The 23,973-nt window shown below is 47.2% G+C and overlaps 13 protein-coding genes across 13 annotated transcripts; 10 read left to right on the top strand and 3 right to left on the bottom strand.

The window, feature by feature from the left end:
* Positions 1–121: 121 nt before the first annotated feature.
* Positions 122–1,459, top strand: P175DRAFT_0508759 (uncharacterized protein; the record flags this gene model as incomplete). Its single annotated transcript, XM_040898377.1, has 2 exons — positions 122–620; positions 699–1,459. The coding sequence occupies 2 exons, from the start codon at positions 122–124 to the stop codon at positions 1,457–1,459; spliced, it is 1,260 nt and encodes a 419-aa protein (XP_040753257.1).
* Positions 1,460–2,050: 591 nt separating this feature from the next.
* Positions 2,051–2,548, top strand: P175DRAFT_0434555 (uncharacterized protein; the record flags this gene model as incomplete). Its single annotated transcript, XM_040893668.1, has 1 exon — positions 2,051–2,548. One exon carries the CDS (start codon positions 2,051–2,053, stop codon positions 2,546–2,548), a length of 498 nt encoding a protein of 165 aa, XP_040753256.1.
* Positions 2,549–2,677: 129 nt separating this feature from the next.
* P175DRAFT_0203302 (uncharacterized protein) lies at positions 2,678–3,713 on the top strand. Its single transcript, XM_040892575.1, has 2 exons — positions 2,678–3,035; positions 3,144–3,713. The coding sequence occupies exons 1-2, from the start codon at positions 2,806–2,808 to the stop codon at positions 3,391–3,393; spliced, it is 480 nt and encodes a 159-aa protein (XP_040753255.1). The 5' UTR covers positions 2,678–2,805; the 3' UTR covers positions 3,394–3,713.
* A 225-nt stretch (positions 3,714–3,938) lies between these two features.
* P175DRAFT_0556815 (uncharacterized protein) lies at positions 3,939–5,520 on the bottom strand. Its single transcript, XM_040900718.1, has 2 exons — positions 5,221–5,520; positions 3,939–5,159 (listed from the first exon to the last, which is right to left on the bottom strand). Exons 1-2 carry the CDS (start codon positions 5,355–5,357, stop codon positions 4,106–4,108), a joined length of 1,191 nt encoding a protein of 396 aa, XP_040753254.1. The 5' UTR covers positions 5,358–5,520; the 3' UTR covers positions 3,939–4,105.
* Positions 5,521–5,630: 110 nt separating this feature from the next.
* On the top strand, positions 5,631–6,895 carry P175DRAFT_0515898 (uncharacterized protein). Its single transcript, XM_040898881.1, has 3 exons — positions 5,631–5,956; positions 6,016–6,235; positions 6,306–6,895. The coding sequence occupies exons 1-3, from the start codon at positions 5,735–5,737 to the stop codon at positions 6,728–6,730; spliced, it is 867 nt and encodes a 288-aa protein (XP_040753253.1). The 5' UTR covers positions 5,631–5,734; the 3' UTR covers positions 6,731–6,895.
* Positions 6,896–6,911: 16 nt separating this feature from the next.
* P175DRAFT_0523067 (40S ribosomal protein uS4) lies at positions 6,912–7,973 on the bottom strand (the record flags this gene model as incomplete). Its single annotated transcript, XM_040899295.1, has 6 exons — positions 6,912–7,203; positions 7,259–7,492; positions 7,561–7,659; positions 7,736–7,754; positions 7,853–7,890; positions 7,960–7,973. The coding sequence occupies 6 exons, from the start codon at positions 7,971–7,973 to the stop codon at positions 7,029–7,031; spliced, it is 579 nt and encodes a 192-aa protein (XP_040753252.1). The 3' UTR covers positions 6,912–7,028.
* A 284-nt stretch (positions 7,974–8,257) lies between these two features.
* Positions 8,258–9,008, top strand: P175DRAFT_0435767 (60S ribosomal protein eL21; the record flags this gene model as incomplete). Its single annotated transcript, XM_040893757.1, has 4 exons — positions 8,258–8,293; positions 8,371–8,438; positions 8,531–8,578; positions 8,684–9,008. 4 exons carry the CDS (start codon positions 8,258–8,260, stop codon positions 9,006–9,008), a joined length of 477 nt encoding a protein of 158 aa, XP_040753251.1.
* A 2,105-nt stretch (positions 9,009–11,113) lies between these two features.
* Positions 11,114–12,037, bottom strand: P175DRAFT_0500737 (uncharacterized protein). Its single transcript, XM_040897014.1, has 2 exons — positions 11,299–12,037; positions 11,114–11,221 (listed from the first exon to the last, which is right to left on the bottom strand). Exons 1-2 carry the CDS (start codon positions 11,566–11,568, stop codon positions 11,210–11,212), a joined length of 282 nt encoding a protein of 93 aa, XP_040753250.1. The 5' UTR covers positions 11,569–12,037; the 3' UTR covers positions 11,114–11,209.
* A 1,301-nt stretch (positions 12,038–13,338) lies between these two features.
* P175DRAFT_0492476 (putative C2H2 zinc finger domain protein) lies at positions 13,339–14,385 on the top strand (the record flags this gene model as incomplete). Its single annotated transcript, XM_040895895.1, has 1 exon — positions 13,339–14,385. The coding sequence occupies one exon, from the start codon at positions 13,339–13,341 to the stop codon at positions 14,383–14,385; it is 1,047 nt and encodes a 348-aa protein (XP_040753249.1).
* Positions 14,386–14,891: 506 nt separating this feature from the next.
* Positions 14,892–15,746, top strand: P175DRAFT_0523064 (uncharacterized protein; the record flags this gene model as incomplete). Its single annotated transcript, XM_040899294.1, has 2 exons — positions 14,892–15,375; positions 15,439–15,746. 2 exons carry the CDS (start codon positions 14,892–14,894, stop codon positions 15,744–15,746), a joined length of 792 nt encoding a protein of 263 aa, XP_040753248.1.
* A 459-nt stretch (positions 15,747–16,205) lies between these two features.
* P175DRAFT_0477488 (WD40 repeat domain-containing protein) lies at positions 16,206–18,982 on the top strand. Its single transcript, XM_040895322.1, has 6 exons — positions 16,206–16,593; positions 16,669–16,776; positions 16,846–17,201; positions 17,258–17,626; positions 17,686–18,436; positions 18,490–18,982. The coding sequence occupies exons 1-6, from the start codon at positions 16,365–16,367 to the stop codon at positions 18,708–18,710; spliced, it is 2,034 nt and encodes a 677-aa protein (XP_040753247.1). The 5' UTR covers positions 16,206–16,364; the 3' UTR covers positions 18,711–18,982.
* Positions 18,983–20,025: 1,043 nt separating this feature from the next.
* P175DRAFT_0435707 (uncharacterized protein) lies at positions 20,026–21,340 on the top strand (the record flags this gene model as incomplete). Its single annotated transcript, XM_040893752.1, has 3 exons — positions 20,026–20,495; positions 20,562–21,163; positions 21,228–21,340. 3 exons carry the CDS (start codon positions 20,026–20,028, stop codon positions 21,338–21,340), a joined length of 1,185 nt encoding a protein of 394 aa, XP_040753246.1.
* An 888-nt stretch (positions 21,341–22,228) lies between these two features.
* P175DRAFT_0523061 (sorting nexin-3) lies at positions 22,229–23,777 on the top strand. The gene is made up of 3 exons (XM_040899293.1): positions 22,229–22,741; positions 22,930–23,251; positions 23,322–23,777. The coding sequence occupies exons 1-3, from the start codon at positions 22,664–22,666 to the stop codon at positions 23,348–23,350; spliced, it is 429 nt and encodes a 142-aa protein (XP_040753245.1). The 5' UTR covers positions 22,229–22,663; the 3' UTR covers positions 23,351–23,777.
* Positions 23,778–23,973: the final 196 nt, after the last annotated feature.

The raw sequence follows: 23,973 nt of genomic DNA, 5'->3' as shown, positions 1-23,973 counted from the left end.
TGCGAACCCTGTCTCATTTTCTATGTCATCGACCTCCTCTCGACCTTCAATTCCAGTTTTCGGATCTTTTTGGCGTCCTCGAAAGCTCAGATTGGCGTGTTCCGCGCGGCTGGGCTCCACAATGGTCGAGAAACATCGCATTGAATACAACTGGATCAAGGGTGTGGAAACACTCGAAGAATATCAGCCTGGGGGTTATCATCCGATCATGGTCGGGGATGTGCTACATGGCCGATATTACATTGCCGACAAACTTGGCTTTGGGGGCTATTCGACGGTTTGGCTTGCCCAAGATACTCATCTAAAGCGATATGTTGCTGTCAAGGTCAACATAGCAGACTCGTGTCCGCGCGAGACGAAAGCCCTCAAGGCTTTGTCTGCTCCGCTCCCGTCGTCTTCGCCTACACACCCTGGGCATTGTTTAGTACCTGCTCTCCTGGATGAATTCCAAGTGCAAGGTCCTAATGGAAAACATACATGCTACACGGTGACCCCTGCACAATGCAACCTCAGAGAAATATCCTTCAGCCGTCTCTTCCCCCTCGAAGTGGCTCGAGCACTATCATATGGACTTGCGCAGGCCGTTGCCTATACACATTCGCAAGGCTATGTTCATGGAGGTTTGGTTTGTCTGACGGTGACGATATCTACTTGGGTTTCATGCTAGTAAGCTGATATTCAAAACATTGTTGATTTAGATATTCATTTAAGCAACATTTTGGTCAAGCTCCCGTCAAGTTTCGATGACCTTTCTATCCAGCAATTATATGAAAAATACGGCGAACCTGAGACAATCCCCGTCACACGATGCGGTGGGAAACCATTACCCCCTAATGCCCCAGCCGAGGCAGTTGTACCGCTGTTCCTAGGGAAATACGCAGAGAAGTTCTCTTTATCCGACGCGCACCCACTTCTAAGTGACTTTGGTGAGGCATTTTCCCCCGCTTCGGAGGCTCGTCTTGGGCAAGACTGCCATACGCCACCTGCGTTTCGAGCTCCAGAAGCCAAATTCGAATCGCAGACCCCGCTCTCATATCCCTCGGACATCTGGAGTCTGGCTACGGCAATCTGGGAGATCATCGGAATGAAGGCCGTTTTTAGCACCGATTTTGTGCATGAGGATGAGATAGTGTCTCAGCATATCGATGTACTGGGACCTATGCCTCTAGATTGGTGGCAGCGCTGGGAAGGACGACCTGAATATTTCGATGAGTATGGGTGTCCAATAGAGTCCTACAGGGAAAATAGATGGCCTTCGCTTGAGGAGTCATTTGAGATCGGTGTACAGAAATGGAGACGGAAGTTAGGAGACGGGATTGAGGAAGACGAGAAAGCTGCATTTCTAGATTTGATCCGCCGGATGCTGTCATTCCGACCGGAAGAGCGACCGACTGCTGAAGAGGTACTAAAATCGGAGTGGATGGTCAAATGGGCATTGCCTGATTACGAGCGGAGCTAAAAGATCTTGAACATCGATATCGTCCATTCTCTTGTCCGTGTGAGTGAAGACTAAACAGGGTTCTTGATTTCATCCCCATCATGGAGATGCCAGTGCGTTAGCGGGGAGATGAATGGCCGAATACAGGCTTGTTGTCTGTGGAGAGTGGCTCGCTTCGTACCACATTATCCTCGGAGACTCGGCAGTGCCAAGTAAGAAACAATGACCACAAACTATGCTAATCCGTGGCCATCTCATAGATTTGTCCAACTGGTGGCGGGGGCAGGAACGGCAGCGTTATACAATGTTTCTGGCAATGTTCTTCCTAGTCCAGAGCCCTGTGCGCGGCGCAGTCAATTCATCGACCTTTCAACTGCTGATCGTTCACCTCCATCAAAGTATTACGCACTGTCTTCTCCTAAGATCAGTCGGAATAGCGAGGAGCGCCTTACTGTCAACAAATCACGCATGGTTATATAAGCAAACATAGGCAATAAACTCATGTGTGACCTGGATAAGGTAGATTTAAAGAGCGTTCCTATCCAAGATGTTCAACCCCTTGCAATCATCAATCCGCTGTTTACACTCTATTTCTATCATAACCCATTCGTGATGGACGAAGTCAACCGACGTGTTCTCGAAGCTATTCGAGATCTGCGGACGATTCGGATTATTTCTGATGTACCTACTGAACGCTTAACCTCCGACAACTATTTGGAATCGGCAATCAATCTTGTTGAGCCATTCGTTAAAACTTGGGAAATCCAGCATGCGGTGCGGCATATTGTTGTTGATGTCTACCCACGGCACACATACATCGTTTTCGACATCAATAATCATCGTTATGACTTCAACGTTGCTCATTTGCAGACATTCACTATTCCCGTTCACATTCTCCGCCTGTCGAAGAGGAGCAACGATTGGACGTTCTTCAGACGCGAAATGGAAGATCGACGAGTCGCCAAGGACATTGCGGAGCTGCACAGATGCAATGGCCAGAGCCAACCCCCTTTCTTTGCAGACCATATTAGTGGATCTGTTTACCTTTCTCCCCGTCCAACCGGAATGCATACTGGGATTTGCCATAGATGCATAATCATGAGATTTTGAGGATGGTCCCTTGCCAGTCAATATGCTTTGTTTTCGCTTCGTCAATATACCCAATAAGGAAACCCTCCGAGAAGTAACACCTTTGAGATCTACACAAGATGACTTGTCGCATACGTCCACGCATGTTGCTGCCAGCATTGCATCTAGTTCAAGCATATGCCCATTAGCAGCATATTAGAAGTGGTATATGCCCTGATGATAAGATAAGCTTATCTACCCCAAGTTTGTTCTATAAATAAACCTTATATGGGGCCCTGATGTTTCTTCTAGCTCTTCCTTACCATAACCTAAAGCATAGCGAGGGATCCCCTTTAAGGCTTGTTAATAAAAGTCAGACCGTAGGACTGTTATGCAAATTCATCAAGTCAAGAGGGATCAAAATCAGAATGTCCTCAATCCTGGCTGGTGCCTCGGGTCGTGTTTATGTACGAGACAAGGTACTCAGAGCGCATCCCAAAAGACCAGAGCTAAATATCTATCGCGCGCAGTAAGTCTCACCACCCTTAAGAATCCCAGTAGTATTCCCAGTCTTTCCTACTAATTAGGCAGTAATGGATCTAACCCTAGTTGCGAAAACCAACCCGTTGTTCTAAAGCCTGTTTCCAAGTCAATCTTCGTTCGAGCAATCCTTAACCCTCAAACGGGGGTGTCCAGATACGAACCAACTTCGAACACATGTCGACGCCAACGAAGATGAACTGGTACTTGTTTATGAATACTTCGAGCATGACCTGCTTTCCCTAGTTCGGAAGAACTCGAATCTTCCACTCCGCGCAAGAAAGATAGATTATATTTTCCAAGACGTCGGAGACGGGCAGTGGAGAGGTTCCACGCTAAACCATTGAGGATCCATTTACATAGGTTTCGGGATCATACATAATCCATAGATGATCTCCCCTCTACATAACTAGTTCTTAAACTGCACTGACAACCTTCTTGCCCAGATATTAAGCCTGACAATGTTATGGTCGATTGGTTTTTCGAAAAACAACAACGGCCAGCGTGAAATCAAGCGAGCCGCCGCGTTATCTGTTCTGGACTGTGCTCTATGTACACCCGGACTTCAAAGAGCTAAAGGGAAGCGGGAGTCGAACCTGAGCTGGGAGATTCTGGCCCGGTTAATCACATTCTTTGGCCCTGTTCCTCCTGGGCTGGTAGCACATTGATGGAATTTATCGGGGGCAACAGCTGGAGATCCGAGTATGCGATTCAACCAGTGGAAGGAAGAGGATTTCCCCAAATCTTGACAGGGAGACAAAGAGAGTGATATCTAGCATGACAAAACTTAACCCTTGCTGAGAGAGCTACAATTGACCAGGTAAAAACTTACCTAAATCTCGTCATCTATTTCTATAAATGCGTTATGAACATCATACTGAGTAAGTTGTAGGAATAATAGTGACTTTTTGTTGTTCCGATACTGCGTGTGTTTACACGGAAACCAGAAAATATATATAGTACGTAGTGCCCGTCGGAAGACTAGGGTCAGCAAAAAACTATGCAATACAAGGTATGCTATTTGTACATGGATGAATATTCTACTCCGAAAAAGCACTCCTACCAGCTAGCCTTGACGTCAATATGTCCGTCGTCATCAATGAACTTCCCGCGATCCCACTCACGGCCTTCACCTTTTTTAGACCACTTGACGTTTTCTAAGCTCCCTTCAGAGTCTCCGGCTGGCGCCGCGGAGGAGCTGTTCTTCCATCGCTCAACGATATCGTTGTTGAAGCCCGCTTCTCGTAGCCTTTCCTCTCCTTTTTGTTTCCAGCGTGTGCGATCCCGTAGAGCTTCTAGGGCAACCTCCCAATCATCGTCTCCCGTCATGAGTCCTGCAACAGCGCGGCGAGTTAGCCTGCTACCTGACTGTATATCGTCATCCTCTGGTTGTACATCAAGAGTGGGGTCGTAGTCGGCGGCAAAATGAGCGTCGATGTTGCTGGAGTTGGGTTTGTATGCGCCCCGGCCACGGGAGCGGACAGGCGCTTCCTTGGCCGGAAGAGGCCCAACCAAATCTTCCAGAGGGTCAGACTCGTCCCCTGATTCCTCGTTGCGAAAGGCCGATGTAGATGGTGGTGGTGATAGCTTTCGTATATCTCTGCTCTTTCGCTTTTCAGGGGACCGGGAGCGAGATCGTGGTGAGCTGGAACGCCTTCGGTGTTGGCGGTGGCGACGAGAATTTTTGCCCTTTTCATTCTGTGGAGATCGACTCCGCGATCTGGAGTAAGACCGGCGCCGATGACTTTTCCTAGATCGTCTGTGCTGGTCGTCGTCACGGTCACGCGAGTCATGTCTTCGTCGAGAGGTGCATGATCGTTCCCTCTCTGTAGAAGGTGAACGGCTCCTTGGCCTTCGTCGATGAGAACGATGTCTGTCATCACGATCATCCCTTCTTTCTCGCCGTGAATCTCGGCTGTCGGATGTGTTGGATTGGCGAGAACGATGATCTTTACTGCTCCTGTGGGAGGAAGAAGGCGGGTTTCGAAGCTGTCGCATTCGCTCTCTGGCCTCCCTTTCCTCCTTCTTCTTCAACGCAGCATTATGATTATCGGTCTCTTTGATGATATGGCGAAGAAACCGGGTGTTGGGTTTAGGGGCCGCGCCTGTAGGCCTGTGGGAAGCAATGAGTTAGATATCATCAATCGTATAACATAAAGCAGAGGGGTCCGTACCTTTTCGGCACATATGCTTCCATCCCAAGGGAAGAGTACTTCAAGGAGCTGCTCCTCGCCTCCATTGAGAGTACTTGCGCAACGTAGTCATCGTCATTTGGGTCCGCAGCTGCCTTTTTTGCGAAACCTGGAGGCATGATTGCGGCGACAGAGCTGGGAATCGGAAATCGAGGAACGAAAGAAAGCTCGAAGCAGGGTTCTGGCTACATCACACCAGTTTATGAAATACGCCAAACAGGTTCCATCTGTGCAGTCACCATTTACAGCGCAGGAGGATGGCTGGGAGGATATCTCTTGATGTCGCATGAATGAGAGCTGGAAGTGAGTATTCTGGGCGGGCGATAGATGATTTCACCGCCCAAGGTATCGATCAAGCGCCCGCTTCGATGCTTTGTTTACCTCCACGAGTTCTGCCGCTTTTCGATCAACGTCGTGAAGATCTAATATTGTGGTTGCTGGTCTCTTGAAATCGGTATTTTTCTTTACAAGATAGGCGGTTTATACCTCATTCAAAATGGAAACGCCAGACCCTGCCCAGATACGACAACAGCTCCAGCAACTCGAGGAAGATCATGGTGACCTAAAAACCCAACTTTCCATCATTCGAATCAGTGAGCCGATTTTTTCTCCGGATGCAGAAAATCCAGGGCCGTCACCTTCAAAGCGTAATTCAGATGTTTCTGCCCTTGATAACCCATCTCCAGCGTCCCTCGTGGCAGACCTGGCACACTACAAGGTATGAATTGGGTTCCCCGGCCTCAACGGCGATGCAATTTGGCTGACGTTTGACGTAAGGAATTATTTTCCAAACTGCGCTTTTCATACGTCGAACAAGTTACAAAAGAGAAGTTCCTGCGCGCTATCGTGGGCGATCCTCCCCTCGTCGTCGGCCATAATGAGAATGTAGAACTGGAGGGGCAGTTGGCGGAAGTGAAGGCAGAACTTAAGGCGCGCAAAGAAGAAGTTCGGATGATGATAGAGGATATGGAGAAGACTGCTAGAGATCTTGCAAGTCGTAAGTGCGCTTAGCCTTCTATACAGATGGGATGGGAAAGAATATGAACTAACATTGGGTTGCCTGACAGGCTACAAGAATGTTCAGCTACAAATGACCCAGCTAGAGACTCTCCCTGAATCGATTGAAAACCTCGAATCTACTATCGCTACGCTGCGGGCGAAACAATCCTCCGATACGCATGCTTCCTCCTCTTCACAGAATCTTCCACTCCCTGCAACGCTGTCTCTTCTGGCGGAACGAGAGGCTGAACTCGCTGCACTTAATCGACAGCTCGCTGCAGTGCAGAACACTTTGCCACGAAAGACACGAGAGGCCGAGGCCATGGAACGAGAACTTAGCATACTCGAGCGACGGAAGACGGACGCGATCTATCAAGCCAAAGAAGCACAGAGGAAGAAACAGGAGGGCGAAAGCGATGGGCTTGAGGAAGCAGGAAGATGGTATAGAAGTGCGGAGGAAGCACTTAAGAACCTCGTGGGCGTGGAAGGTTAGGGTTGATCCGGGGATTGCGAACACTGCACGATTTATGATATCCGGAAGGATGGCGTTTGGGATTGACTAATAAAGGTATGGGTGGAGCGTGGCGCACATGTCTATGAGATCTACAGGTACTAGAAGGAGTCTATGAAAATGATTCAGGTTTCGAAATTGAGGCGTAGGCTACTTTTTTTTTGGTATTCATCCATTTTGGAAAGTCGTACAACATTATACGCTATGCCGCAGTGACATCAAAGCCCCGTGAGAGTTACTTTTCCATAACGAAACCCGCCGTACTCCTATTTTTGATCATTTACTCTTCCTCCTCCTCACCCTCGTCATCACCGCCGGAGGCAGCCTTGGCCTTCTTGCGCTGGACACGGCCAGGACGGCCACCACCGAAGGGGGAGCTGAGGGCGAAGTCAATGTGCTTCTGGGAGTCCAGGCGGACCAGGTAGGAAGGCACGTTGACGATCTGCTTGCCGACACTTTGAGGGTGTTAGCGTATAACCCTTCATGAAATAGCTGTTGAATGGTGCTTACCGAATGTGGCGCTGCTTGATCAGGACACGAGCGTGGTGGATAGACTTGGCAAGGCCAAGCTTGTACACGCAGGTCTGGAGACGACGCTCCAAGAAGTCCTCAACACGGAGGGCCAGGACGTAATCGAGCTTCATGCGGGACTCATCGAGCACACCGATGCGGACCAGACGACGAATCAAAGCATTACCTTCGAAAAGACGCTTGGGGTCCTTCTCGTCGAGGGTGAGCAGCTCACTGGGAGTTCCATTAGCCATTCCATTCCTACCCTTCAAAAAATATATTCTTCTTGGCGGGGTTCATACCGAGCAGCACGACGAATCTTGGACAGAGTGAGCTGGACACGCCACACCTCACGCTTGTTGCGCAGGCCGTACTCGCCGACAATCTTCAATTCCGAGTCACTAGATACACCATGTTAGGCGGAAAACACGACATAAACAGAAGCACGCTTCTGTTCAGTGGCCGGAGAGTACTAACAGACGAGCAGACTCGAAAGCTGAATAGAAGTTAGCACAAAGATTTTCAATTTGGAGGTTTTCGCTTTTTTTTTTTTTTTTTTTTCTTTTTTCTTTTTTTATTGCGATGGCTACTTACGACGACGAGGGACCTTGTAGGTCTTGGAGTAAACGCGCCTGCATTGCAAGAACGGTAATTAGAAGAGGCGACACATTGAGAATCTCACTCAGAGTGTATATACTCACGGGACGGGGGCCATGGCTGCTGATTGCGCGGTGTCGCGATGTTGTCGAATACACTAAAGCAGGACGAATTTCACCAAGTCTTTGAAGTTGAACGACTTTAGGAGATGGGCCCTAACCGAGCCCGTGGAGCGAATGAAAGCCACCATACCGGGTTGGGTTTAGTGGGTAGGGCTAGACCCCAAGGCGGAGGGCGGCGCACTAAGCATCCGAAAAGTCGAACATCGCGAAGACGACATCAGAAGGAGGCTTCTTTCGTTGTCGACAAGTTCTCAACTCCAGCACCAACAAAACCGTCAAAATGGGTCACTCCCACGGTCTCCGATCCGGCACCCGGGTATGTTGATACCATATTCTTATTGTCTACGATTTACTTGGGGGTTCGAAGAGCGTGCCCGCTGACGATGATTGCAGTATGCCTTCAGCCGTAACTTCCGCGAGAAGGGCCAGATCCGCCTGTCGACCTACCTGAAGACCTACCGGTACGACGAAACAAAAAAAAAAAAAAACCCCCCTCGAGAGAATTGATTATGAAAATATGGGATAGCAGGTTCTGATAAACGTTTTTTTACAGGGTTGGCGATATTGTGGATGTCAAGGTCAACGGTGCCGTTCAGAAGGGGTCAGTTTTTCTTCCTTTTTTCCTCGAAAGCCTTGGACGAGTCTGGATTTCGATTTCACAAAAATTGTGAGTATGAAAGAATGAGTTGACTGAGACACGGAATAGTATGCCCTACAAGGTCTACAACGGTAAGACCGGCGTCGTCTACAACGTCACCAAGTCCTCCGTCGGTGTCCTCCTCTACAAGGTCGTCGGCAACCGCTACATGGAGAAGCGCATCAACGTCCGCATCGAGCACGTCAAGCACTCCCGCTCGCGTGAGGATTTCATCAAGCGTGTCAAGCAGAACGCCGAGAAGAAGCTCCAAGCTAAGGAGCAGGGCGTCCACCTCCACCTCAAGAGACAGCCCGCTATGCCCCGTGAGGCCCACGTTGTCGAGGGTGCTGCCGCCGAGACCATCGTTCCTCTCCCTTACGACACCCACATCTAAACGAATGGAATGGTCGCAGCGGTTGTTTGGTGTTTCTGGGTTTTTCACATCCACGTGTGGAGTTTGCATTTGTGACGAGAAAAAAAGGAGGGTTCTCGATGCTCTGGCACAACTTTATTCTGTGCATAGATTCCCCTAAATGAAGAAAAATTAAACCAATTCTGATTTCCCGTTCATTTGCATGAGTTCGATTCGGTCAAGTTTTTGGGAGGGGCGATACAGGTTATGGATCACCAACCACTTGGTGAAAAAGTGTCAACTCCGTATTATAGAGGACCTTGCAGTTACGCAACCTCCAGTACATGGTTTAACATGCCCAACGTCAATCGCATGTTACAGAATGGCTACCTGAGGATGAAAGAAGCATTCCACCTGACTTCTTCTCAGATAGTTACAAGTGCCTCATAATAGCTCCGCCCCATCGAGCTCAACCCTCCCTGTCCCCTTTTAAGTTCTTACTCCGTATTCCTTTCACGAATAGGAGTAGGTGTAGGCGCAGCTACGGCCAAACATCGTTCTCTGACTTATGTCTACTTTAAATGATTCCTCACCGCCGGAGACACCCGGGGATATCTATCATATATAGTCATACGTACCTAGGTAGGAAGGCCCCCAATCAATAGACAGGGCAGCGCAAGGCAGGGTTAGGGGAAAAAAAAAAAAAAGAACGGTGAGACCAAGACAAGCTTGTATCTAATCCACCAAATGAACGTGTCTAGAGTTGAACTTATGCACCCGGGTCTTTTTCTCTCCTTGGGTTCTTTTCTTTTCTTCCTGTTTAGGCTGTTTTTTTTTTTTTTTTTTTCACCCTCACTGCCTCAATCGCAGAGCTGCAGCACAGTAACCCGCGTAATCCGTTCATCGCTTGCACTGCCAGGATAGCATGAGCTACTAGGTAGTTTTGCCCCTGTCAAGTGGTCAGTGTCGGGTTGGGCGAGGGACGCGGACGAAAATTACGTCCCCATTTCGACTTCTTTCTCCATTACACAGTGGCATGCACGGTTAAAGAAACGCGGTCTGACGATCTTATCGGGATTCTCGTGTTTCGGGACTGGCAGGGCTGTATACCGGTAGACAGATCGAAGACATTGCATGAACTCTACTATCTTAGATATGGTAGCTAACTCGGGAGGATTTCCTCCTCCTCTTACCCCGCACGCGCGCTACATTCTGTGTTTACCGAGAAAAAGAGAAAAAAGCAAAAGCAAAAGGGTTGGTGATGCGAGTGAACCTATGCCGCATCACACCCCCCCAACGCCCGCTACAGTCCAGACAGCTGCCAAAAACGAGTCAAGGGAAGGGAAGGGGAATAATCCTTCATATACCCTATGGCTAAACACATCCAGACTTGCTACCTTCTCCAAGTCATGTAAATTAGAACCAGGTTAGCTATAACATGCTAATATTTTGTCTTGATCTGAATCTTTCATTTCATGGTCTTATTTTTCCTGAATTTATAGTTAGTACGAACTATGTAGTACCTAGGAGCTTATAAACTAACTGCAGAGCAGGTGTTTGGAGCTTGCGCCTGATATTGTTGAAACACGGACTCGTAATACCTGAAGTACATACTGTCGCCTTCCAGATATAGAAAGCAGATCCTAATTCCGTTAATAAAAGTCCAGAATAATTGGGATTCATACCTTCCTACCTACCTACTTAGTACTAGTGATTAGTTAGTTAGTTAGTGGGCGAGTGAGTAAAACTCACTCGCCCGGAGTACAGAGTATGCCCATCATCATAGACTACCAAAGATAGGCAAAAAGAATGATATCCTTGGTCTAAACTCGGGACATCTAAGCGAGGGCAAGGCTCTCTAACCAGTTACCTAGTTAACTAACTATGCCTCATGGTTGTTAAAACATAGATGATACATCATTAATAGGTGGATAAATCATCTAACAGTCTCTCTCTCTCTCTCTCATCATTAACAAGAGAGAGAAAAAAGGGGTTAGCACAAGATAAGAATATTATTTGGGTTTAATTTTAATTTTTTCTATTTTTTCTATTTATTTATTTATTTATTTTGCATATGACTGTTGTATGCGCCTGCAGAAAAGACTGACAGGTTCCAATATTCCGAGAGAGAGAAAGAAAATAGATTGCAGCATTTGTGTCTTTGATTGAGTATGAGGAACTGATCTCCTACATGATATACGAGAATAATCATTCTATCGGGAAGACAGACCGCAGTTCCTGAATTAAAGCTTGAACTACAATATGTCATAAGCTGTGGCGGTGCAAAAGGATGCCAGCCAGAAAGAGAAGGGAAGCCCAGATAGATACGTACCTTTACCCTAGGTATTTCGTAGTGACCTTCTAGTTTTCTCTTTGCGCGGATATTATTCTGGATTTGATTTGTATGATTATTTCTCAAACAGCCGACACCGCATGTTTCTAGGCCCCTCATAGGACTCCTGGATTCTTGATATTCGCATTTCGGGCGTACACGCACGACTCGGTTTCGATAGTTGCAAGCTAGACAAGCATACCGAGTGAGTGACACACACACACACACCATTCCAGGGACCCGAACGCCTGAAGGGCCGGAAGCATACATCCGCGCAGAACATGAAGGAACTTAAGAAGTGACTAAAGTTGACGGCTGGGAGGGTTCTTTTCGGACCCGGCGACAATCACGCAAAAGCGAGGAAGCAAGCCGTCTGCCGGGGCCTTTGGTAAACTGCTAGAATCGTGGAATCACCCTCCTCGGTCTGGCAGTGATTGGACGGCGGAACTCCATCAAGCGGACGGGAGATTTATTAATTTCAACCCTGTTCAGCCACTGTCTCCACTTGTTTAACCCCCGGGCCCCCTGTGAGAAGCAAAAAGGGTGATTCTCGTCTCGATTCCCACTTGCTAATCAGTCAGGAACGCGGTGGCTTAGTTCTTCGAAGAGCAACACAACGGCAAACCGTACCAGGATGGTGCTGGCGGGGAAAGAAGGCCGATTCCGGTTCAAGGTACGATGTAAACAATAACCCCATAAATGGAATGAGGCCTGGGAAGGAATAATCATGCTGCAAGTTAGAATGTCCAGAGTTTAGGCACCCAATCCTCTCTAGGCAGACAGAGAAAAGGTTGTTGTTGCCTTAGTAGGTTGGTGTCAAGGTAGGCACCAACAGGAACTAAAAAAAGGTACTTTACTTTGATACTGAGTGAGGTACTTAAAGAAGAAAGTACTAGTTATACATGACATCTGATAGAATACTAGAATCAATCAGCCTTACTCTTTTTTTCTTCTTCCAAACTGTAACATGAATTATCAGCTGGTTCTAATTCCTGGATTCTTAAAATTGGTGAGCTCTTTCATTACCTGTGACTGCTCCACCATGGTTATGCCCTGGGTGAAATGGAAGCTACGTAGAGGAAGCTGAAACCAGTATGATGGTTAAATAAATTCTGAATAGACCTGATGTACTACAAAGTACCTACTAGTAACAAGAGGCAATAACTATCTATGATGTAACATTTCTCAGCTTTGTTCCTAGGGTGTTTCATCATTTGATATAGAGTACTCTAGTTATGCATATGGCTATTTGTGGAATCCCTTAAAAGGGGCCCTTAGATCTAGGCTAGAAATAAGGCTTGATTTTTGTGTAAACAAGTAAAAAGAGAAAAGATCTTTATTTTTTTATTTTTCTCTTTTTATTATTATTATTGTTGTTGTTGTTGTTGTTATTTTATTGAATTTTTTTAATGATCAGAGATTAGATCCCGCAAAGATACCTAGGAACGAGCGGAGACGACTACAGTTGTAAAGAAGAAGAAGAAGAAGAAGAAGAATTATAACTATCCAGAGAAATAGTGAAGCAAAACAACAATAATCTTGTTTTCTGCTCTTTCCTAAGGCGTTGTTCGATACTCTGAAGACTATCGTTTTTATTGGAGCTTGAGTGGACTACCTGGGATGCTCGTAATAATCATTGCGAGTAAGTATTAGTAGATGTTGGGCTGGGTGATCCAAGGGTTGTTTCTATGCTTCCTTTCCTTTCCTTTTGTGATTTGGGCATACTCTAGTTTTTCTTTTTAAATATGAAAATAATAAAATATAATAATAACCTTGGCCAGTTTACCCGGGTTTCCCTTCAGTCCGTATATATGAGACGTTGTCAATCCTATCACTGTGCCACTAAAGCCTCGCCGGAAAGGTGGAATCAGCCTACTATAAGATCAAAGCTGGTTCTGATTCTCTCCTATTTTCGTTTTTCTGAAAAGTTATTCCCTTTGCTGTCGTCGCTGTCCCTCTCAGCGCCCTGCCACTCCCTCCTCTTCTACCTCTGTGACGCCTTCCCCTTTCCTCAGTCCTCCTGGCCCCCATTAGACAGATATGTCAAGGAGACATCCACAGGGCTCAGGCCTTATCAAACAGGATGCCGGTAGGAGCCCGTGTGATCAATCCTTCGCCCAACCCTTCCAAAAACAAGCTAGCCCGGAAATTTCCATCGATAACCCGAGAGTATACCTCAGCCTTGCTTCTGCGGCAGGTCTTAACCAGCAAGGCATTTGTGGCAATCTATTTGACCAATCTTTCGCCCAACACGCACAGCAAGTTGCTCCCGCGAGATTCGACAGTTTCTCTGTCGTTGGTGATGGCGATGCAAGCCCATACCTCTCCCAATCTGGGTTTTTGGGCCCCAACCCACCTGTGGATTCGCAGGCGATTTCCCTATATTCTCCTGTTGGCCCTGCTTCTCTGTCACAGCAACGTTGGCAGAAGTTAGTGAGGGTTAAAGAGATTATCATTGCCGACAGCTCACACTATACTCAAGACCCCCAAGGTTTTGATATACTCAAGCCATGTTTTTCAGAAGCTGTGGAGATCATTGAACATCTTCTTTCACCCGAACAAGAGGAAGAGAAAGGGGAGGAGGAGCAGGTTTCCCAGGATGGGAACAGGGGGAATACAAACTTGTTCCGGTGTTTTCTTTGCGATGAGAGAAAAAGGACGGATTACACCAACCGTGGGACGTTTAGCAGGCATATCACAACTGATCATGCCCAGAGATTTGAGTTCACATGTCGGTTATGCCATTTTACCTCACGGCGGAGAGACAAATTGCATAACCATATGAGAGGTGCACACTCAGGTCATGGACCATTAACCAAAGAGGAAATCAAGGCAAATTCAACACAGCTGTCACCACCCACCTTTTGTTTATTTTGCGGCACTCCCGTGGATTCGTGGAAAAGCCTCCTAAACTGCCTCTGCTCTCACTGCGCTTTAACCCAAAATGGTCATCGGCAAAGGCAAGATGGAGATGATAGGAATGATGGCAATGGAGGCCGGGACGACGGCTCTGGAGGCGCCCAATTCCCTCCTTCAGATTCTAGTGGCATGAGAGGCTCCCAGGGCACAAGTGGTGGCGAGAACTGATATGAAACCCAAGGCGCGGGGAATTTGATGTATTATGGAAGCTCCTCTAGGTATCAGGCTTCCTACGGTGTCAACTTTTTGAAAGCCCAGGAGAGCCCTGAGATCTCTCCGTGTCCCAGCCTTGACACCCCTGTAGAAGTTTCAGAACCGGTTCCAAAGCGACTCAGTTCTCCGGAGTATCACAATTTTCTTGGTTCCGGGGAGAATGTTTGCTCGCGGGCTTCTGGAATCAAGAAGCTGATACTAGGTGATGCGCCTTCCCATTCCCCAAATCCAGATTCTGCTCGAGGACGAAGGAACAGACTACCAGATGATGGGACTGACAAACACTCCAAAAAGGATTCTCGCCCTAAAATGAACAAGGGGCTAAAAAAAACCCCTGTGGAAGCTGTGGGCACATTTTTGGTGACTGTAAACAATGCGAAAAACTGGGCCCAGTTATCGACAAATGTCACCTGTGCAGTCTGAAAATCTCTCTGAAGCGAGCTAGCACTGAAGGTTGTTTCATGAGTACTAGCCAGGAGCGCAGCATCGGCTGTCCTTACCTGAGCCAGTTACTTGGTTTGAATAAATTCAAGACATTTTTCGACCCAGACCCATGTATGAAGGCCGCCTTGAGTTCAGACCAATTGATACTCGGCACTTCATCCAAGTCTGTTGAGAAACCTGGCCGACTCGTAGGGTTCAACAGCACGGTTCTTGCTTTACGTTTGAAGAGGACCTATGGGGACGACGAAGACGACTTGAAAAAGAAAAGTCTAGGGCAATTCTGTAGTCTTGGCAAAAGGACAGGATCAGTCAATGAAGAGCATATTCCACAAGATTTTGACGTTTTATTCTACTTCGAACGTTACCTGGACGCAACTCAAGTGCAGCGATCGTTCTTAACCTGTGTGCATGAAAGACTCGTCATTTCAGAGCCGCAGCATCTCTCTGCTCTGTCCTTGCAAGGGTTGTATGGATTTGCGCCCTGGATTATTGACAATGCACGTATGTTAACTCACCTTTAGACATCGTGTATCCAGACTGTCACGTTGACTGACATGAACCTAGATATCCCTGTGTATCGTCTCTTCTATCTTGCCCGGGGGAGAGATCATGAATGCTCCACGGCAAACCTGCAAATCGCACGACAGTCCTCCCTAAAGAGACGAGCTCATTTACGAGTCAGGATCCGTGCAATCGCAGGGGTTCTTGCACTCAGAGCGGCAGTGTCAAAGTCAACCCCAGCAATGGATAACACTGAATCAGAGGACTGGGAATTGGGAATTCCGCCTCCGTCTCTCACAACAGATGATGATGTGCTGAAGGTAATAGCTGGAGGTGCCCCCAAATCCGCAAATATATGTCAGCCTGGCTAGTGGCCGCTGGGATATACTAAGATTAGTATGATGTATGCCTTTCTTCATTCCCTGCCCTGGATTTTATATTTTGAATTGCTTTGACGGTTTTATACCCGGCGTTTTGCATGTTTTAATATCCTGCGGTCAGTCGTTTCGGGATTTTTGTGACATATTTGATCAGAACTTTCCAGTATCTGGAAAATCTTTCTTTATTTTTCATATTTTTCTTTTGTCGGATGGGTGTATTTTACAGGCAGATGCCTGGATTTTCTTATCTTTCTTGATCTTGTAGATGAGAGTAGAACAGAAGATGTAGGACAGTAAGTGAAAGAGGGGATGACTCCGGAAATAGGAGTTAACTAACCTCTCAAAGCCGAAGGAGGGGGTGGACGGGATGACATAGTTATGTGGCACTATTTTATCGATAAGCACTTGTGAAGAGCCCCCGAGATTACATGAGTTTATGCATGATCCGGCCCAAGCTCCCGGCCAATTGCGAGAAACAGCATTCTCCTCTTCGTAGTGGTCTCCATCCTTCCTTGCGTTAGGTATTGAACAGGAAATGAATCTTTGATATCTATGACCCCTTAGAATCTATCCTCCGATTGCATGTACCCCGCTTACCTTTAACCCAACATGAGCTCATCCAACGCCCCTCCCGCTGGTGGTGACCGACGGGACGATTCGCACCAGAGTGACTCTGGGGGTGTATGGCACCCCGCGAGAGAATGGCTTGAACAAGGGGAAGAAGTAGAGGAAGAAGATGATGATATGGACTTTGAGCCAGAATCTGAAATATCCGAAGACAGAGCTGATTTGGATGACCAAGTGGACGACGACGAGGAGGACCCCGAGGGACCTTCCAGTATTTATGCCCGTTCTCCTCGGCTTCGTTTATTTTTCTGAGATTTTGATACTAATTTCAGGTGATTCTGTGCAGTATTTCAAGACCCTGAATTGCAACTTCGCAACATACATATCGAATTTTCGATGGATGAACCCGACGACGACGACGCTGGGGTGGATTCCGCGGCAAGGCATACAAGAGGTAGAAATGTCTCCTCTCAGAACCCAGAGGCTTGGTTAATGTTTAGGGTCCCATGCTGATTCTGAGTAGTTTCTGCTACACGCTTACTGAATATACTCACCTCTAGCGGCCTCCGACACATCCTCCAGTACAATGGATTCCGTCCTGGTCTCGGCGGTGATGCTGAAGACGAGGACGAAGACGACGAAGAGTTTGGGTTTTTTGGATACGGGAGACGACCACGACGGACTGGAGCTCCTCAGTACCCTAAAGTTCCAAGTGATGAGGGCACAACCCTGATGAGGTCCGGGATTTTCGGGAACGAGTCGGACTATGTTGATGAGCGGATGAAGCGCAAGAAGTCACTTATGTCCAAGATGATGTGGCGAGAGCTGGGAATCAATGGCCCCCGAGTGCAGAAGAGGGAGGTACAATCGATTACTCAGGTGAGTAGGCGCGGATGATGATTATTAACGTTATCCTGACACTTGGCTACTTGTAGGGGTTAATACCCGGCTCTACCGCGGATAAAATCATTCACTATAACGCAAAATGTTACTCGGGTCAATTTTCTGACGATGGTAACTTTTTCTTCTCTTGTGCACAGGACTTCAAGGTCCGTATGTACGATACATCCAATCCTTACGAGTGGAAGTACTACAAGACTGTAGACTATCCATTTGGGGAGTGGACTATTACAGATGCTACCCTGAGTCCAGACAACAGATTTCTGGCCTATAGTTCCCTCCGAAATCTTGTTTGCCTTGCTTCCACCGATCCAGATGATCAGTCGGATCCCTCTATACTAGACCTCTCCGCTATGCCTGGTGGAAGAGTTGGGCGCGGGTTATTTGGGAGGTCAGGATTCGCAGTATGCCCTATTATTCTCCAGAGACTACTGTATATTTATACTAACCGTGTTGTGAATAGGTTTGGTCCGTCCGATATTCAGGAGATGGTCGCGAAATTGTTGCTGGCACCAGCGACCACTCTGTCATTGTCTATGACCTTGAAACAAGACAATCAGTGCTTCGCATACAGAACCATGAAGACGACGTGAATGCCGTGTGCTTTGGGGACACGTCCTCGCCCCATATCCTTTACTCTGGATCTGACGACACGACCGTGCGAGTTTGGGACAGACGATCCATGGGTGATGGACGTGAGGCTGGTGTGTTTATGGGACATACGGAAGGCTTGACTTACGTCGATAGCAAGGGTGATGGCCGATATGTTCTCTCAAACGGTAAAGATCAGACCATGAAACTCTGGGACTTGCGAAAGATGATGTCTACCGCCAAATTTGATACACTCGAGGCCACTAGCTTTTCAACCGGGTTTGATTACCGATTCGATCCTTATCCAGATGACTTTTATGAACCGCATCCGCATGACTGTTCCGTGGTTACTTTCCGAGGCCACAGAGTTCTGAAGACATTGATTAGATGCCACTTCTCCCCCCCAGGAAGCACAAACTCCAGATATGTATATACTGGTAGCGAGGATGGAAAGGTCTATGTCTACAATCTAGACGCAACCCTGGCGGGGACGATTGATGCCAAATACGCGACGGTTGATTCTCGCCCCCACGATCCTCGTTTCCGGAGTAGGAGCGGCGAGAGTGCATGGAGGACATGTGTGCGGGATGCTAGCTGGCATCCCAATGTTCCTGTCTTAGCCGGTAAGCAAATTTCTCTCGCTTTCTATTGATCGGTATTGTCTAACCCTGGGCAGCAACGTCCTGGAATGGCTGGGGCTACTCCACCGGCACCTGCACGCTCCATACTTGGAACAGCAATGCTTCTGAAGACGAAGGCGATCCTCCAGTAGGGGGAAGCTATGATTCTCAGTTAAATTATATTCCAGAATTCAACGATCACAAAACCAGAAACCACCTCAAAACCCATCCTGTGGAATTCCGGGATTCTGATGAGGCGGAGGATGTGTGGTGGTAAATTCAAAAGATATGAGGCTTTACCAGGCTCATACATCCTGAGTTGCTTTTTATTTTCATTTTTGAAGCGTTCATTTACACTCTTTTATGAGCCATATATACACCGGCGGTCAATATCTGGGATATATTGCATTTTTGACTCGATAAATATAAAGAAAATCACAAGTCTGGAAGCATGTCTAAGACATAGTGTTGGGGAGATTTTATTTATTCTATCCGGGATATTGAGAGCGCAATTTACAGAAATTGAATGATAATCAATTAGCTACCTTGAATCTTGAGCGCGAAGTAAATATTAAAATAACGTTGGCGGTGAAATATCACGGGGAAAACAGTTGGCCCGGAGTTATAGTTGAGCCGTGTCCCGGTCTCAGCTGCAGAAAGCTCGAAGCTCAGTTGTCGTCCTTTCTCTATCGCGCCGCGCTCCACCCGACATCGTCCTTCTTCGGACACGTCTTTCAAGGGATTTATTTTGCCCCCCATCACCATTTCAGTCGCCTCTTGCATTTACCATTACCTTCCTCCTATCGCTTCTCACCTTTATCGCCGTCCCACCTTTTGTTCACCCGAGCGCTGGCCGTTACAATTCAGGGGATACTATCTAGGCGGAAATCCTGAGTACTTCCTGGATAATATCGGTGTTCAGGGCGGGTTTGACTGACCTTACAGACGGCTCTATTTCCTGCTTTCCTTTCCCCCAACCTTTTCATTTCCTGTGCTCTTATTGAAGAGTTTGACTAGACCTGTTCTCTAGCACAAGGCTGTGGCACCGGAAAGACAACGGGCGCCACTCCTGTGGAATTATCCTCCGTACCCATCTTTCATATTTGACCCAACTTCTCATCCCATTCTACCTGTATTTGGATTATCCAAACAAGAAGAGAGAGACGCTCTGCATTCCCGTTTCAGAGCTGTCACATCCGGACTGGTGAAGACTTTGTTCCCTTTGAAGCTGTGTTCGCTTCGGATTGTACGTATTTTCGAGCCTTCTTTTTCTGCTGTTGTTCTCCTGTTGTTGTTCATATCTCGCCTCCATCTTTCAAAGTTGCAAAGTGTTCTTGAGCATTTACCCCAGGTGGTATCCTGGTGTCCCTCCCGGGTTTTGGGCTGTTTACAAAAAAGTTTTCCTGTGCTTATCAAGTGAAATGACTTTCGTTGTGCTAATTGATAGCCTACGCCTGCAGACATGTACTTGCATTGATTCATCGAGACTGAAAAGAGAGAAAAAAGAGACAAAAAAAAAAGGACTGTATATTGAATCAAACCAATCAAGCAATCAATTTTTGCCTTGAGACTCCGGTCTATATCTAAGCACGATGGCTACTGAAGATGATAACTTCGATATTGACATCTATGGAGATGGCGGTAGCTACAACGCCAATGAACAGGGGGAATACAAGCACGACGATGAGATGAAGCAGGATGACACGGAGCTCATTTTAGACGCACCTGATAGTGCCCAGAATGGTGGCAATGTGTCGACAAAAGCCAATGCGAAGCATGAACAAGCCGTCCCAACAGCTAATGGCGACCATGTAACACACGCAGATACGGCAAATCAGCAGCAAATGCAAAAAGACACACCGGCCCCCCAGCAGGGTGTGAAACGCAAGGAACTTGAAGATCGCCCAACTGATCCCGATGCCACTCCTGCTTTGCTTATATCTGATCTGTATTGGTGGACTACCGATGACGATATTCGCGGCTGGGTTCGGGAAAGCGGGTGTGAGGATGAACTTAAGGATGTAACATTTAGCGAGCACAAGGTGAACGGGAAGAGCAAAGGGTAAGTCAAGGGAGACTATCCTAGCCCATCAACGAAGCCACAAGCTAATTCTTTCTTAATTACCAGGCAAGCGTTTGTTGAATTCACATCGCTTCCGGCTGCAACTGCTACTAAACACAAGATCGAGTCATTTGCCTCCTCGGGACAGGCGGCGCGGAAGCATACGGTCAACTACACCAGTCCCCAGCCAAATCCATTCCGCACTTTACCCAAGGATAATATCATGCGGAAGGATGGTCAATCACGCCCCGGCTTCTCCTCGACGACAGCCAACTATACCCCTCTGAACAACATGGGTGGGGGCTTCCGGGGGCGTGGAGGAGGCTATACTGGCCGCGGTGGAATGGGAACCAACATGGGCGGCTTTGGTGGAAATCGCAACTTCCAGAACCCCATGGGTGGTTTCCAAAACCCAATGGTCGGTGCCGGGTTTCAAGGAAATCAGATGGGAATGCAGAATTATGGCTTTAACAATCGTGGAAACATGATGGGCGGCAACATGCGGGGCGGACCTGGAGGAATGCGTGGTCGCGGTGGTGGTATGGGTAGTGGACCGAACATGATGAACATGCCAGGCATGAATCCCATGGCTAATATGGGAATGAATCCCATGTCAGGTGGTATGAATCCAATGATGGGTGGAATGGGCGGAAACATGGGAATGCAAGGTACGTATCTACTCTTTCAACCTGGCATTGATGATAGTGATTTCTGACTCCTTGTGAGGTATAGGTGGCTTCCAAGGGCCCAACCAAGGGTTCAATCAAGGCTTCTTCCCCCAGAATCAAGGCGTGGGTGATGGGTCATGGAACCCTCATGGCACGAAGCGCAGCCGACAGGAATAAAATGCATTTTTTACCTTCTCTCACATCCATTCTACTTCCTCTGCGAAGCTCTGTATTCTTCTTCTTGCTTAATCGGTTGTTGAACCTGGCGATATCAGGACATTCCGGGCTGGTATTATGTGTATCTCAATTTCTTTTCTTTATTTTCTCAGCTGTACCTTTTTTTTAAGCTTGGGTCTGTATGGTTCTCGTTTTTATTTCCTTCCGTCCTTGTTGTTTCTTAAAGATTTATCGGGGAAATTGGCTTCCATTTGTTGTGCGGGTCTTGCTTTTCTTATTCGAGCTTTGCTCAAGGTGTATTAAACAAATCAGATCTTTTTCTACATCCCATCTTTCTTTCTTTCTTTCTTTCTTTCTTTTGGCGGGGGTTATATCACTTCATGTAAAGCTTTGAGGAGCAAGCTGACATCTACCAGGTGGAAAGAACATGGACTAGCTTGTACCAAATTGGTCGTCTTTATGTTTCTTTTGTACTATAATTTCTTGTCTATTGCAGCGTCTAACTGCTATTTGGAAAGCATGAAAGCTAAGATCTGCTGCAACTCTTGCATTATCATGCGCCTTTTTGTGCCACATTTAGACACTCTAAGTTGGTATATTCAAGCTCCCTCTCACACCATCTCTTGTGAAAAGCTAGCCTTCTATTCAGGATAAACCTACGCATTAGTGGGATACAAAGACAGGCACAGAGTATGGAAGATGAGTAGTAGACATATGGATAATAACAAGATTTCTGTAAAATGAAAGAAGATGCAGGTTGCTGTAGGTGGATGCAGAGTGATATGCTATAGATCAAGCCACTTTCAACGGTCCAGCGCCACACCACCGTACCAGAGTACACAGCCACAGCAATCAACCCAAATGTCCAGACTTTGAACACCAAAATAGATCTGAGAGTGTCATATTAAATTATTGACATTCTTCCTATGGTGTATTCTCTTTCTCGGGTCGAGAGGAAATTGTGACCTCACGTCGTCACCATCGCTGAGTGTCTTAGGCGCGGTGTTGTAGGGGTCCGATGCAAAGGCTTGACAGAGGCTCCTCCACCCAAACCTCGAACTTCCCCATCGATGCGGGATTCGTAACTCTTCCGCCATATACGCTCTCCAACCAGCTGTTTTTTCTGGTTCGATATTGCCTCGCTGAATCCCATGAAAAAAAAATTCATCTTTACACCTAAGCGACCACTTTAGAATTCCCATCCGCGTGCGTCTTTGATCTCCTCCAAGACAGCCTTCCCCGCGTTATCCCCGGGTCCTCCTCGCATCCAACCCCTCGTGCTCACTCGACGACACCTCTCACCGGACCTACAAGACCTGAAAAATGCAAGCGGTACCTGAATCGCGACAACAAACATTCGAGGAGATCTACGGACCTCCCGAAAACTTTCTGGAGATCGAGGTAAGCTAGATAAATATCCTCATCCCCCTCCGCCTGGACATGTACCCCTCCTCCTCCTCCTCCTCCTACGACCTCGCCTTTGCCCTATTCTATTCAAATCCACGCTGCAACCTGAACATGGGATTTCAATCCCCTACGCTCTCCAATTTTACTCGGCCAAACGATTTTTAGCTAACTCACATCTCCAGGTCCGCAACCCTCAAACGCACGGCACGTCCCGCAGCATGTACACATCCTATGAGATCATCTGTCGCACAAACATCCCCGCCTTCAAACTGAAGCACTCCGTCGTGCGTCGCCGATACTCCGATTTTGAATACTTCCGCGATATCCTTGAGCGCGAGAGTACAAGGGTGACAATTCCTCCTCTTCCAGGGAAAGTATTCACGAACCGGTTCAGTGATGACGTGATCGAGCACCGGCGGGAGGGACTGCAGCGGTTCTTGCAGATTGTTGCTGGTCATCCGCTTTTGCAGACAGGGAGTAAGGTACTTGCAAGCTTTATACAGGGTCAGTCCCCTCCCCCCAAAGCGCCTTGGATGTTGGAAATAGGTTTGGTCCATACTAACCTAGAATTTAGATCCTAACTGGGATCGCAATGCTTGGTAGAATTGGCAGGGGTTGAATCAATTAATTCACTTAAATTCTATCTCTCTCTCTCTCTCTCTCTCTCTCTCTCTCTCTCTCTATCAGCAGCTCTCACACACATACCTATTGATTTACCGGCGGAGCAAAACAGCGTTTCTCTCTTGAATCAGTCGATCGAAGTGATTATGGCGGCAATCTAGTTCTGTCTATATTATGATTCTCCATGTTGTTTCTTCTCTTTTTTTTCATCAAGCACTGTAATCTTTGTTATATCTGTTTTGTTTGGGTTTGGTTGAACCCAATCTATGCATTGTGTTCTGTGCTCATGCATTAGTTATTTTCTGAAATACCACGTAGTTTCTCAATTTCTCGATTACTTTCCATCTGGGCAACATGATGAGCAGATGGACTAGAGTACCACATCCCAGAGGAGACACTCCACCGCGCGTGAAATGAAATAAACAACTTGGTTCAACTTTAGCTATCTGTAGATATAAGTAGGTTCAGTTTGAGCTGGATCCTAGGTAACTAGTAGATAGTATAGTATGACTACCAGAAAGGTACCTATAATACCTCGAATATTACTTTTCAGCTGGGGCAACGTAGGTAGTTAGTTGCTCAGCCTCGGGATATGATTGCCTAGG

The sequence above is a fragment of the Aspergillus ochraceoroseus genome (assembly GCF_002846915.1).
Source record: "Aspergillus ochraceoroseus IBT 24754 chromosome Unknown P175scaffold_3, whole genome shotgun sequence".
Lineage (NCBI taxonomy): Eukaryota > Fungi > Ascomycota > Eurotiomycetes > Eurotiales > Aspergillaceae > Aspergillus > Aspergillus ochraceoroseus.
The sequence above is the reverse complement of the archived record's forward strand: the minus strand, read 5'-3'. Positions and strand labels throughout refer to the sequence as shown.